Source organism: Glycine max, chromosome 3 (genome assembly GCF_000004515.6).
Source record: "Glycine max cultivar Williams 82 chromosome 3, Glycine_max_v4.0, whole genome shotgun sequence".
NCBI classification, from domain to species: domain Eukaryota; kingdom Viridiplantae; phylum Streptophyta; class Magnoliopsida; order Fabales; family Fabaceae; genus Glycine; species Glycine max.
In genome coordinates this window covers 39,109,130-39,123,971 of record NC_016090.4, presented here as the reverse complement: position 1 = coordinate 39,123,971, position 14,842 = coordinate 39,109,130, and the positions used below count along the sequence as shown (strand labels likewise).

The 14,842-nt window shown below is 34.5% G+C and overlaps 2 protein-coding genes across 6 annotated transcripts; one reads left to right on the top strand and one right to left on the bottom strand.

The window, feature by feature from the left end:
• The first annotated feature begins 198 nt into the window (after nt 1–198).
• LOC100780415 (dolichyl-diphosphooligosaccharide--protein glycosyltransferase subunit 2) lies at nt 199–7,629 on the top strand. Its single transcript, XM_003521250.5, has 20 exons — nt 199–356; nt 469–604; nt 1,071–1,260; nt 1,391–1,480; nt 1,841–1,903; nt 2,111–2,180; nt 2,313–2,377; nt 2,844–2,898; nt 3,068–3,195; nt 3,277–3,392; nt 3,519–3,588; nt 4,145–4,246; nt 4,401–4,490; nt 4,586–4,734; nt 4,922–5,033; nt 5,112–5,195; nt 5,344–5,424; nt 5,510–5,734; nt 6,942–7,064; nt 7,365–7,629. The coding sequence occupies exons 2-20, from the start codon at nt 471–473 to the stop codon at nt 7,479–7,481; spliced, it is 2,064 nt and encodes a 687-aa protein (XP_003521298.1). The 5' UTR covers nt 199–356; nt 469–470; the 3' UTR covers nt 7,482–7,629.
• A 1,894-nt stretch (nt 7,630–9,523) lies between these two features.
• Nucleotides 9,524–14,698, bottom strand: LOC100779883 (probable methyltransferase PMT3). 5 transcript variants are annotated; one of them, XM_041014095.1, is made up of 8 exons: nt 14,682–14,698; nt 13,865–14,112; nt 13,593–13,757; nt 13,291–13,473; nt 12,379–12,973; nt 11,861–11,973; nt 11,188–11,408; nt 9,524–10,068 (listed from the first exon to the last, which is right to left on the bottom strand). In XM_041014095.1, the coding sequence occupies exons 2-8, from the start codon at nt 14,102–14,104 to the stop codon at nt 9,747–9,749; spliced, it is 1,839 nt and encodes a 612-aa protein (XP_040870029.1). In that variant the 5' UTR covers nt 14,105–14,112; nt 14,682–14,698; the 3' UTR covers nt 9,524–9,746. The 5 variants fall into 5 exon arrangements, with proteins under 5 accessions (XP_040870029.1, XP_006576947.1, XP_014629318.1 ...); XM_006576884.4 differs by lacking the exon at nt 14,682–14,698 and adding an exon at nt 14,593–14,677; XM_014773832.3 differs by lacking the exon at nt 14,682–14,698 and adding an exon at nt 14,202–14,578.
• Between the last annotated feature and the right edge of the window lie 144 nt (nt 14,699–14,842).

Here is a 14,842-nt window from a genome sequence, read left to right as displayed (position 1 = left end):
TAGTTAAAAGTTACTTTTTAACAAAAAAAATATAATTTTAATATTTTCTGATTTTTTTTGGCAGTAAGAAAAAACATTTTCTATCAGTAAAAGTTGATTCCTGTTGTTCATGTGAGATAATATGCAAGTAGTACCCTGGTCTAAAACTTTATTGTAAAAAAAAAAAAACATTTTCTGATTTTGCGAAGATAGGCATAGTTAAAACGTGGATTCAAGGATATTATTGGAAACTAAAATTAATGCCACGACCAAGACGACGACGACTTCTAGTTCAGTTGCACTCAAGCCACTCCTCACTGGAAGTCGAAGTCTTCGCTTGCCAATTGCATTTCTTCTCAGCTTCTTGCTGCTTCCGCGTATGATCTAATTCTCTTCTTCTCGATCTCAAACCCTAACATAAGCCGATCCGCATCGAAATTGTAAATGCGATTCGCTTTGTTGTTGAAATTCTTCCATTGATCGGTGCAGGAATGGCCCGAAACCTAGGAGGATTACTGGCGCTACTTTTCGCTGTTTCGATCTGCGGAGCCGTCACGATTCCCGGCCCCGTCTCCGATGCTCACCGTTCCGCCGCGTTAGAGCTCTTCGATGGATCGTTTTCAAGGTCAATTGAACCCTCTCTAGCTCTGTTTTTTCTTGTATAGTTTAATTTGATGCATGTTTAGCTTATTTCTGATATGCATATGCATGGATCCTTGTGTTATAAGCCTCGTAAATGTAACTGTAGTTTCGTTTTCGTCGTGATTTAATTTCGTGAATCAGTTTAACTAGTGAAGAGTTTGTCTAAGTAGAGCTCCGTGAATAGAAATTATGATGATTGTGGCATTCTGACTCTCTGCTGCTATTTAATTATCGTTTTGTTGGCTATTTTAACGTTATTTTTGTTGTCCTTTCAAATGCAACATTGAGATCTAACCACATCCTAAGACATTGAAAGATTGTTATAGCTCTGGTATAAATTTCCTATTTTATGTCATGGATTGATTTGTTAGGTTTGTATCACTTTGTTGAAATTTTAGACGACTCTATATAAGAAGATAACTCATTTTTATCATCTTATTTGTTATCAGTTTAGAAGAGGCCTATGAGGCACTAAGAGTTTTTGAGATTCTTACGATTGGGAATAAGCCTGATGTGAGCACAACGACTTGCAAGAAAGTAGTGGAAAACCTTGGGTCGTCATCGCCTGTGAAGGATTTGTTCTATGCGTTAAAGGTTAATGACATATTAAAATGCAAGGTTAATGGGGATGTTTTCAAGGTAATTTTGTGCTATGGTTATTACTTTTATGATTTGGTTGCAGCTTGAATGTCATGGCTTATGAAATTTATGTTGGGCTGTTAAATTGCAAGCCTGGAAACTGATGCTATAATTTGTTTATCTTGAAAAGGATATTGCTTTGAGACTTAAAGCCACTGTCAATGATGCGAGTACTTTGGTTGAGATGTACTATTCAATAGGAAGTTTGGTTCTTATAAAGGTAATTCCCAAGACTCTATTTTACTTGGTAGTTGGTAAACCCAGTGGGTTGTTACGTGAGTTTTTATTAGAATCGTCTGGGGATGCTGTGGTGCATTGTTGAAGATTACTTTCCTGTCCTCTATAATCATAGTAATCTGGGCTTTCCTCGTCATCCTGCTAATCTAATTGATATGTAAAAATTCTTTTGGTCCTAATATTAATCTAATATTCCAAAATTTCTCATGCTATGTTATTTTAAATGGTGGAAATGTCTGTCTTTTGGGGACTATTTTTTTTTCTTGACTTGCATACTGCAATTTCATATTATGTTTCATTATGTTTTGTTCCTGCATTTGATCACTTCCTTCTATGTATACAGGACCAGGCTTCTGATGTTGATGTGCTTCTTACTGATGCCGATGGATCCTTCCATTCAATCAAGGTCTGTTTTTATTGTCTTTGGTATTGAGCAATGTGGGGACTTGTTTTGTTTCTTGATAACTACCATTCTGGTCTTGTCTAACATGGCGACAGGAGATTCCCCCTGTTATATTGGTTTTGTTTCACAACTTACATAAGTTTTTGTTGCTGTAATTGCAATTTGAACTGTCATGTGCAATGTGATTTCATGTCCTGCATTAATTGGCAGGCTCTGAGCCAAAGTGATGGAAGGTGGCGTTATAGTTCTAATAATCCAGAGTCTAGTACCTATGCTGCTGGTAATGATTTATATGGCAATGTGTTAAGATTTTTTGTTTTCTGCATTGAAAGTTGAAACTAGAATTATGAAATTCTTGGAAATATTGCTGTTTATCTATAATTATACTGTAAACTTTTCATGCATTTCACAGGATTAGCACTTGAAGCACTTGCTGGAGTGATCTCATTAGCATCTTCTGAAATTGATCAGTCTAGGGTAAAGTCTGAGTCTTGAATTGGTTGCTTGACTTGCTTCACTATTTTAAACTTTTAAAGCTTGCTTAGCTGAAAAGTTTCAAATTATGTCTAAATTCTAAATTTAATGTGGATGAAAGTATTAGCATTATAATAGTATTCCAAATGAAATTGTCTAGAAAGTTTCATTAGAACCTTGTAAACTAAATTACTAAAAGTTAAACACCAGCTGGGAACTGTTAAATGGAAATGCGATTAAATGGTTAGGCAAAGTGATAAAAAAAATTTCAAGAAAAATGTAGCCTTTTTTTGACATGTATAATGAATCTAAGGTTAAAGTGTTAAACTTACTAGTGCTGCATTTTTTAGACAACTTTTTGGGTTTTGCTTTACTTGCTTTTGTTGTTTATGATGCATCTTGTGGCCATAATTTATCCTAGGAATCTTGGCACTTCTATCGATATCTTATATCAGTTCCTTTTTGTCAGGTGAATACAGTGAAAAATGATATATTGAAGCTTTTCGACAGCATTGAGAAATATGGTATGTGTACCTTTGCTTTTAACTTTGTTGAAATTAAAATTCCAAATAATAATTTTAATTTATCCAAATGGACCTTAATTGTTTGTTACTACATTAAATGATTCTGCTGTTCATTATACCACATTCCTCATCTTTTTGGCCTAAGATGAACATATTATCTCTTTTTCAGATGATGGAACATTCTATTTTGATGAGAAATTTGTTGGTGGACGTGAGCATCAGGGTTCTCTTTCCACAACTTCTTCTGTTGTTCGAGGGGTTACAGCATTTGCTGCTGTAACTTCTGGAAAAATAAATGTATGTGGAGTGTCAGGGACTATATTATATTTTTTTATTCTGTTAGAATTTTCTGTTGATGTTTTGCCTTTGCATTTCCAGCTTCCAGGGGATAAAATATTGGGTTTAGCAAATTTTTTCCTGGGAATTGGAATCCCAGGAGATGCCAAGGACTTCTTCAATCAAGTTGAATCATTAGCTCTTCTAGAGAACAACAAGCAAGTGCATTTCTAAGAACAATCCATTATTGAAAACACAACTCTTTTCTTCTTCTTTACTGATACATTGATCTCTTCATCATATTCAGTAACAATATGTACCTTGGATTTCTTCTTGTGGTGTAGGGTTTCGATCCCATTGGTACTGTCACTTCCTGCAACGGTTTATTCATTATCCAAAAAAGATCAGCTCAAGGTATTAAAGTCTTTATTTTGTGGGTATTGTAACTAATAGATCTTAGGAATTAGGAATTAAAGATTGATGATGGTGTACACTGGCTTTCTGAACACCTTACAAAATTTGTACATTCTTTTTTAACAAAGAAGAGTAGAGAAAATTCTTTAGCCCTTTGGCTTTTATTCAATTTTGGCCTGATCCATCCTTTAAGTATACATTTTCAGCACCTGTCAAAATTCAGTGTTGGTGAGTCAAAATCCAGTAGTTTCTAAAATGATTACTGATATGACTCTTAGTTCTTTCACTTCCAGTAATTTCTTTTGAATTCTTCCATGTTATGCTCTCCTTTGTGCCATTGCCTTTTATTCTGTTATGGAGCTTAACAAGCCCTCCCATTTGCACTTTTTCCCCACTTATTGCTTGTTGATTCATTTACATGAAGTACTACATTAACATCTCATGCATCAGTTGGTTGGGTTAATCATTCATCAACCTTTTTTTATAATTATGCAGTTTTCTGGTTCTCAATTACACTTGGGAAAACATGACAAATTTCTATTTCCAAATGAATCAGGTTAGGGTGAACACTGTACTTGGTTCAGCTGCACCACCTTTAACAGTTAAGCTTGTGCAAGCTTTCCGCTCTAACGCTAAAGATTCAGCTATTGAGAGCAAGGTGAGTGAGGATTCTCAACAATTTAATTTGAGGAGTGGGGCTTAATAATCCCCCCCTCTCTATTGTGCTATCATTTGGTTTGAGGAATTATTTCTTATCTCTGGTGTGTTCTACTTTCTGTTGTTTGAAACACTGCTCATGTTTCATGATACAGGAGCTCCAATATGATCAAAATAATGGAATTCATTTCTTGGAAGCTTTCCCAGACAATGTAGATGTGGGAACTTATGTGTTTGTTTTTGAGGTACCTGCTTGTTAAGTTTAGTGAATATTTTTCCATTAAGTTGCATCAAGGTGTATTTGTATCAGCCCGTCAACTATTTTAAGCCCGTTTTGTAGATTGCACTTCACGATTCTGCTGGTGAAAAAGTTTATGCTACTGGAGGCCAAATTCATGTACCAATATATGTCACTGGCATTATTAAAGTCAGCAATGCTGAAATTGCTGTTCTTGACAGTGATCTTGGAAGTGTTGAAACCCAGAAAACGTATGTATTTATTTTTGGTTTAAAAAGTTTTCTGAAGTTATGTTTAGAATCAGTCTGCTTAATTGCAGTGATTTTGATTTATTTTGGTTAATGTATAAAATTTAAACTTTGAGTAATGTATTTAACTGTTAGTAACTCTTTTTCATGTTTTTATTTCTTCATTTTCAATTATCATATTGCTATCCAGGCTAGATTTGGCTGGAAATGATGATGTTTCACTCTCAGCTAACCACTTGCAAAAGTTGCGCTTTTCTTTCCAGTTGACAACACCTCACGGTCATGCTTTTAAGCCTCATCAGGTCTGTAGTAGTTGCCTTAGACCTTCTAAATGAAAGCCATTTCAATGCTCTGTTTATTGAGGAATTATTCTTCCGCAGGCATTTTTCAAGTTGAAGCATGAGACAAAGCATGAACACATCTTTGTGGTTGGAAATACTGGCAGGAAGTTTGAGATTATTCTTGTTAAGTATCTTTTATTACATAGTTCTTTGTCTAGGTTTAGATGCTCTTCTTGTGTGCTCATTAAGTTTGTTATAATTTGCCAAGTGTTCAATAATTTGTCTTAGTGCTGTTCTTGCTTTGCTCATATTTTGTAATTTTGGGTCTTAGGATTTTCTTGGTTTGGTGGAGAAATTTTATTACCTCTCTGGCAGATATGACATTGAGCTGACTGTTGGGGATACTGTCATGGTATCTTGCGCATTTTGTTTAGTCAATTTTCCCTTTACCCCATAATACAATAGGCAATCTAAGCAAAAAATATTGATGGTTTCAGGAGAACTCTTTCTTACGGCTGCTTGGTGAAGTTGATTTAGATCTTCCCGAAGCACCTGAGAAGGCAGCCCGTCTTCCTCCACTCCCTGTCGATCCTTACTCAAGATATGGGCCCAAAGCCGAGATAGCCCACTTATTCAGGGCTCCAGAAAAGCGACCACCCCAGGAACTCTCTCTTACTTTCTTGGGTTTGATCCTTCTGCCATTTATTGGCTTTTTAGTTGGGGTAAGTCTTGTGTGAATAATTCTCCCCGAAAGTAGCACACGATTGTTGATACCTTCAAGAAAAAAGGCAGTGTAGATAATGTGAAAAATAAGATAAGTGGAAAGAGAATCTGCAGTGAAGTTATCTAGAAATGATAATATATTTTTACTTTAAATTTACTTTTATGACTGATTTTTATTAGATGACTAATATTTGAATGAATTTTATCAAAGAAATATTGAATTATATGATTTTGTAAACAAACCATCCAAAATTATAAGCTGTTAGCAAAATATACATAAATGATTTTTATATTATATTTCTTACATGGCCCCTCATGCAACAACCCATTGTGCTCGAAGTGTGGACAATGCACTGGCCCACCAAGGTTGTGCTGAAATTAAACTTGTTTTTTAATTAGAAGAATGGGGGTGACATGGATCGAACTCAGACCCGCTTGGTCACAGAGGCTTTGATAGCACATCATAAACCAGCAATCCCTAAAATTTTAGCTGTTAGACGTGAATGGCTTTTATATTATATTTCTAACAACAGTGATGATTTTTTGGGAACTTTTGGGATAAAAACTGAAATCTGAAACCACACTGTTTTCTTTATCTATAGCAGGGATATGCCTATTTTTCTCGTTATAATTTGGGAAATTGAAACTCATTGGTGAATCTGAATTTGATAACATAGTCACAAATTAAACTTTCTGTTTCTCTCACCACCTTTCAAACCAAGTCACTCGCTCCCTTGTTAACATATATTTGGAAATAGATATGGTTTAAAATGAGAGCAAGGGGTCTTATTTGCTAAGACACCAAAAAACATATTTTAAATGTGGAGCAGTATCTTGTCTTATGAAAGATAGTATTTCTAAAGATTCAAGATTTAATGTTTGAAAGACTGCTTTAAACTTGCAAGATTTCTATGGCTATTGGGCCTCTATATGAGTCTAGTAGTCTGATGCCTTTTGGTTGCTATTGCTAAACTTTCAAGTTGTATATTTCCAGTCTAAAGGCTTTGAATTTATGTGTAAAAACATATGTTTTCTTCACTTTATCAAAGAAACATATATGATTGTCTTAGCACCTTCCTTCAATGTTGTTGCAAGTTGCATCTATAAAGTTACTTGTACTGGTTTTCCTTCTGTGTTTTTTCTTATGATTTGGTCTATCTTCCTTTGTCAGTTAATATTTGTCATTCTCTTTGATATCATTTACAGCTGTTACGCCTGGGAGTGAACTTGAAGAATTTTCCTTCTTCAGCTGTACCTGCTACATATGCCTTCTTATTCCATCTTGGCATTGCTGCAGTTCTATTGCTTTATGTACTTTTCTGGTTGAAGGTATGCCTGCTTTTTTATTCTATTGAACATGTTTTCATGAATTTCTTCTGTGGTGATATTTATTTTTCCATATAAAGTAAACGTGATTCATTATCAATGAGAATCACTGTCTCCTGTAAATTTTGATAATTAGGATTAAATAAAATGCTTGATTAGCAGAGCTGGTAAAAGTGGTCTAATTAAGTTTCTGGTGGAACAATTTTCTCTCTCTCTTGGCAGGGCAATATTTACCACACTTTATTCCACCTTTTTTCTATATGAAATACTTGTCCGCTGATTTTTTTTTTTGTTCATATGCAGCTGGACTTGTTCACTACACTCAAAACTGTAGGATTTTTGGGAGCTTTTCTGTTGTTTGTGGGACACAGAATTCTTTCCCATCTCGCTTCAACATCATCTAAGTTGAAGTCTGCATGAGTAAAAGGAAGATTATCTATTTATAAAGACATGACATGATAATGTGTTTTTCCTTGAAAAAATGATACTAATCCAATTTTGTAGGACTTTGTTGTACTAGTTCGTAACGAATTTAGAGCTCAATTATATCAAGAGAAAAGTTTTATCATGATCTCGCCTTATCTTGATGAAAGTCATTGACATACACCACTATGCTTGACATTTTTTTTGGCCCCCAAACACCATATGCTATCATGGTCCATATCATGTAATCTCTCCCTACCTACTTACTTCAGCTTCAACTAACGTATTGCTTTTTATAGATAAATGTTTGTGTAAAGTGTTGTAGTTTTGGGGATTCTTGTTTACTATCTACTAATTTCAGCGAATTTTAAGGGTGGACAGTTTTGGCCGGTGGATATAGATTTGGCTTAGGCTCCTTTGGGAACACGTGGATGGATCGTGTAAATGCGATGAAGTGATTTGTTTCAAGATGTTCTTCTAAGTTTGCTATGATAGTCCTTCCTGTGTGCTCAAATTGTTGCCAGCACGAACATGCAGCTATGATAAATTCGAATCCTGCCCTCCCAAATCCCCTTCCCTCGCCCCTTAGACCCAAAATAGATGTTATGATAAAGAATGTTTGACTTTAAGAATTAGATACTACCTAACTAGTTGTAAAGAATCATGATTGGCACAACTATTTTTGGTAGACTAAATTTGTGATTTTAATTAGTTTATGTATTTAAATGTGGTTGGCCAAGTTTCATAGATAAAGATGTGATTGACCAAACAATAGTGCTATTAGACACGGGTAAGGATTCAGTTATCTAGTCATCATTTTTAATTTTTATTGGAAAAAACATGTAGTTTTAATTTTAAATGTTTGATTGGGATTCTTTTTAGGTTTTTTAATTTTTCTTAATAAGTTCACCCCTTTTTTCAAAATAAACTCCATCAAAACATGCACTGAGAAATCTCCTTCCAAAATTCCAAAACCATAGCCGGAGTTAAGCTATTCAAGGCCGTTTGCACATCATGAGAATGCCACTTTATCAAATTAGATTAGATAATTAAATCTTGTAAACTAAAACTGTTACTAAATCGAATGCAAATTTTGATATGATAAGTTTATGTTTTACGTTTGCACATCATGAGAATGCCACTTCATCAAATTAGATTAGATAATTAAATCTTGTAAACTAAAACTGTTACTAAATCGAATGCAAATTTTGATATGATAAGTTTATGTTTTTCTCCGGCTGAAAGGGAATGTTGATCTAAATTGTAAATTTCTAAATCCATAAGAAAAATTTAAGACGAGACATTGTTCTGGCGACTGACCATTGCAACCAAAAAAATAAATAGAAAAGTGATTAGGAATGACTTAACTACTGTAATTAACTACAGCATTATTCTTAGAACAAATTAAGCTATTTTATGAATATAATAATAACAATATCACAATCCTATAATTGCTTTATTCTAATTACAAAAAAATCTGGATTTTGTTGACTGATTTTCTTCACTGTTTTACTTTCCTTTTTAACAGATGGGTCTTTTAGTGGCTAGAAAGGCCCTATGGCTGTTCTAGTAATAATGTTTATAATAGTTATCATTCTTGGGTCTTGGCCATATGTGTTTTTCTTCGAGCCATTCGGTTTGCTTAGACTTATGAAGGGTACTACATGATCTATAAACCGAGCATGTTGCACCAGTTAAGGAACAGAGTCTCACAAACCAACAAATCCTCACTGACCACAATAGTTTCCAATTTGAGTACAATGTCAGTCATCTTGAGGGTTGGGCTCTCTTGTTTAAGCAAAGCATCATTTTCAGTGAAATTACTGATGCTCCTTTATTCTACTTTAGATAACAACCTAAGTCCTAAGGTATGGCAGGCCATAATTCCACACAATGCATATTTTTCAGAGTCCTGCTCCTGCCATTACCAAAATAATACCCCTTTTTCATCCAAGTCAACTCGCCAATGAGAAACATGATTCCAAAAAACAAGAAAAAATGTAAAAATAAAAACCAAAATATTAGGTAACATGTAGAAATTAATTTAAAATCAGAATATTTCTTCGGAGTGGATATAATAATTGTTGAAGCGTACAAAATTTAACAAATCCAAAAAAGATAAGATGATTTGGGTGAGCTTTCACTGTGACTTACGTCTATAGTGAAGAGAGCTACACTGAAAGCTTAGGCCATAGAAATAGAGCTACAGAATACACTTATACACCTAGGCATTAGTAACTTATATAAGTGAATATTATGGCACTATTCTGAGACCTTAATGCTTTCACTTGTGAGCCACATCTTCTTTTGAATTATAAGCACTACTTCATCATCATCATCATCTTTACCTTGATCTACATCATATATGGTCACAGCATTCCAGTGTAATGCTGACAGGTATTTCTTTATGTACTCCACCATGGAACGCTTATCATGGATGATGATGAAACCCTTTGGCCTTAGGATTCTGTCAATCTCAATTAATAAATCCTCTGGACTGCATTCTTTCTTAATAATATCAGAAAACACAGTCCATGCATGGAGTAGATCGTACGTTCGAGGGTAGGTTGAAAATGCTTCACACCTGTCAGCATTTAATGCACAACATCATTAATTTATAAGTCATAAAAAGGTTGTTCTACATCGAAGATTTCACGTGTTAACTAATCATTCATAAAAAAAAAACTTAATTATGTTTTTACTCAAGGTAGGGATTCTGCTTTTTAGACTAGCAAACAAAAAATTATATTTTTAATCTTTCAAATTCGAAAAATATTCTTTTTAGTCTCTCACCTCAAATAAAAATTTATAACTTTTAATCCCTCAAATTTCTCAAATTTTGAAGAAAGGCCTAAAAACAACTAAAAAATATAAATTTTTATTTAAAAGACTAAAAATACAGACCCCTAATTTGAGGGAATAAAAATATTAACCTGAAAAAAACTAATGTACCCTGGTACCAGATTACTAATCATTCATATTTGCACAAACTAATTTTTATTAGATCATATTGAGTCAAATTTTAAATCACTGAAATACTTTTTGGTTTTCACCCAATCAGTTTTCCTTCAAACCAGAAGTTCCCCCTTTTGTCCCTTAAAAATGATCCAGCACAAACATGATTTTGATGGTACTAAACTCATTTAAAGCCATCGCTTAGACAAATTGATTATAATTCAAAACTAGTTCAAACTTGAACAAATTTTTGAAATTGTTTTAAACTTTTAAACAAGAATAAATAATATATAAACTAACAGTGTAAATGTTACATTGTCATCAAATCAGAGTAGTACATGATACTTTGTTGAATTTTATAATAATTATCTTAAAACTAACACCAACGATCATTTCTGCACTGTGAAAGTTTTTTTGACAGAAAATACATGCCTATTAAACTCTAATTAGCAATACTTCTGAACCAAATTTCTAATTTCAGTAATTTGATTCCTAGAGGACTATTACCGATCCAATGAAAATGCACTGAGAAGATCATAACTAGATAATGGACCTTTTTTGTTAGACAGAAAAAGTTATACGCATATCTAAATACTTCCTGGTGTTTGATTTGGTATCTTGAATATTGTGTTCATTTTTCCAAAGAAGGGTACTAAGAATTAGAAAAATGAAACAACTAATTTAATAGGATTTGCCATAATATAACCTTTTGGGGAGATAATTGTTTCAATGAAACTACGAGCCATACCAGTTGTGAACTGTTCCTATCAGTCCTCTGTCGTATATTATCTTGAGATTTTTTTGTTCATTTTCTGGCACCACATTCATAACCCAAACATCTTTGTCCTTCAAAGCTGCTGCAAATGAACCCAAATTCGCCTTCATATCCATCACGTTGCGAATTGTGTCAGGCTTAATCTTACTGGCTAGCTTGCTCCAGTAATTATGAACTCGTTGTTTCCAAACTTCCTACACAAAGTTAGATCTCTCATACACCAAAAACTACACAGCCTTGGTTTAGTTCTAAAAATATTTGCTTCATTTAAAGCTCATTCATTTTGTGTCCAAGATCATCTTAGAATTGGAAAATAAAATCATAAAATTTTCCACAAATTCAATGGATATAAAGAATTGTTCATATGGTGTCACATTTAGATTGTCTTTTAATAGGCAATTAATTAGGTACTCATTGCAGAAATAACTCAAATATAGTCTAGTAATCATGTGATCTCAGTTATCTTTGTTTATGCTAATCAGTTGACTAATGCTGCAGGGTTTCAAGCACCATTGCTCTTGTCCTTGTATTTTCTTTCATATTATTCTTCTGTTGTTACAGTTAGTAGTAGCAGGCTTATGTTGCTACTTTCTTCTGATGAATGAAGAAGGTATTAGGAATGGTGAACAAGATAGAATTTAATTACCATGTCCTTCTCAAACATTTCAGTAGAATAGTGAATTTCTGCCAGACGAGGAGGTGGAGTAGTCAATCGAGCAGGCCAAGGAGCCAAACCACTTCCTTTTGCTTTGTGCATTTCTGCACAGAACAGCAGAATATATGATTATTACATACAAGAGTTGTTAACTAATACAGCAATTGCTAGTGCAACATGCAAAAAATGCAGTAGTATCGTCATATATATCATATCAGATAGAACATGGACCTATCTACAATGGCCATAACAAAAGCAATTTCATAAGGTAAACTATTCTAAACTGCATAATCATGACGGAGTTCTTATATACAATCACGTTCATTTACTCTTAACTACCACTTGTGAGCCAAAGTTAAACATATTCATACATATCATTAACTATGTCTGGGTGGACAATTCCCATTGGGAAGAATATTATTACTCTTGATGATCTAAGAACATTTTCTTCAGCACTATATGTCATGATCTAGCAATTAAAAAAATGAAATAGAGAAAATATCACTCACGATCTGAATAACGTGAAATGCAAGCTTTCATTTTAACTCCCAAAACAGCATCAGGATCATCATCAGATCTGCAGAGTGGAGGCTTAGTACCAGGCAATCTCTTTAAGTAGCAGCTATTAGTGAGAGGCTTGACCCAAATAACAGTCTGATCCTTCTTAGCAGCTATTTTCCAACACATCCTCTCCACAAGAGCACTCATTTCTCTCCATATCCTCCTATCCTCTTCATCCTGTGCATAGGCTTCGGGAGACGAGTACGCGAAATAACCTCCTGGCCTCAGTAACCTATCCAGCTCAAGGAGAAGTAAACCATCTCTCTGGAGCCAATCAATTCTACAGCGCGAACAATGAGCAAGTTCAAATGATCTACTCGGATAAGGGAGTCTTTGGGTCCCCAAGACACCAAGATATGCTGGAATTCCCCTCTCTAAGGCAAACTGGATTTGATTTTGATGAACATCATTTGGTGCCAATGACATTGCTATCACATTGGAGGAAAGGAGGTATCCTCCAAAGCTAGCAACCCCACAGCCAACATCAAGAACAGACCTGACTCTTCCCCCATTGTTTATATTGTTGTTTGGAAAATTAAGCATCTGAAAGAGCAATTGTGAAGGAATATAGTGTTAAAATTAAAATACTCTCAATTAGGTGAGAAACTTAAGTTTTGGTGATGATTTTATGGGTAAAATGTGTTGTAGCCTTTTAAGTTCCTTAATTTTCAGGAAAAATTATTTTGATAAATGATGATTTTGATCACTCTATTTTTTTTTATAATTGGTGAATTTCGTCCTTCACCTTAGTATCCCAAGTTCCATAAAGAAAGACGAAATTCAATCATTATTTTTAAAATATAGGGACTAAGACTAATTTTGACAGAAAATTAAGAGATCTAGAACAATTGAAGCATTACATTAGCAATTGAAGCAATGTATTTATCAGCACCATTATGGAAGTGGGTTCCTCCACCAGGAAACACTATTGTTTCGCCTTTCACAACCATCCAGTTCTGGTCAGATTTTTCAGTTGCAAGATGGGTATGAGGTATATTTGCCTTCCACACCTGGTCTCTGCTTTTGGGCCACTTGACTGGAACCTATATTATCAAGAACAACACAACAAACTAAATACTTAAGCAAAAGAAAATTTTCCATACACTATGAACTATCTTAGTTCCATCTAATACTAAGCAATCCCTGGAGAGTGAAATTTCACCTTGTACCCTGGAGGAGGAGGAATTAAACAGTTGAATCTCCTATCAGGTGTTGGGCAGTGTCTCTCATAGTGCTCCATCAAAGATAAATCAAGCTTCAATCTTGTTTGGTATATGAGGTTTCTGTCCAGACAAGGAATCAGCTCGGATAATCGATCATCACAGACCTTAAAAAAGTTAAAAGAAGAGTTTAAACAAGTTGAAGGGTGTCATAGTAGTAGAAACTAGAAACTAACATAAAACTTGTTCAGTTCAAAATCTTAATTTAACTCACTGGAATGCTCTTTGGTACAGCAATGACTTCTCCTCCAACAAGTGTGGAGGAAGATACACCATCATCTTTGTCCCCTCCCAAACCAGTGTGGCTCAAAGATTTAGCACCATACTCAACAGAAGATGATGAATCACTATTCTGAGAATAGAAGTAGAAAAAACCACCAACAGTCACCAAAACCAACACAGTTGTAGTGACCAAATTTTTTCTAGATTTCACATCTGCTCTTCCTCTTGCCATGCCTGCCACTGCAAAAGAGTTACCTTTTTTCAGTATGACTTCAACTGCCACACCACAACATCAAAAATCAAAAGCTGACATGGCAAAGCTCAAATACTTATTATACAAATTCTTCACACAAAAAACTTATCCAAAGTTCACTACTCATGCCCCAGTGAGGAGCCTATGTAAGTCAGAACCACGAAACAAGAACTGCAAAGAAAGTTGAAAAAAATAAATTCACTGAAAATTAAAAACAAAGAATAAGCATGTCTGAAACATTACTAGCTCTTTGTGGGACCTGCAGCACATCCCTCATAATAGAAACAACACTGTTGTATCAAATACACATTAATTAATAATTGAAAAACAAAGAAGGAAAAACTGGTTTTGACAGAATGATGGTAAAAAAAAAATGAAAGCTACAGCAACAAAATCAAATCTATGTAATGTAATGTATAATATTAAAAAAAGTGAGAGAAGCTTATGCAAGTGGTGGCTTCACTCACTGAAAAACATAGGAGTAAGTAGGAGCAAGTGGATGAGTGTGTGTGGACGAAGTGGGAAAAACATAAAGGGATAAATGAAAGAGAATCACCGACAGGTGCCACTTGCCAGCTAGCTATTGACGTCAGTGTAGGGATTCCCAAAAGGGAAGGGAAGAAATGGTAGGAGCCAACGGAAAGTGACTCACACTTCTTAAGGATGGAACCATAGTTTTTATCTATTTTCACGTGCATAGTTTTACATTACGGTACA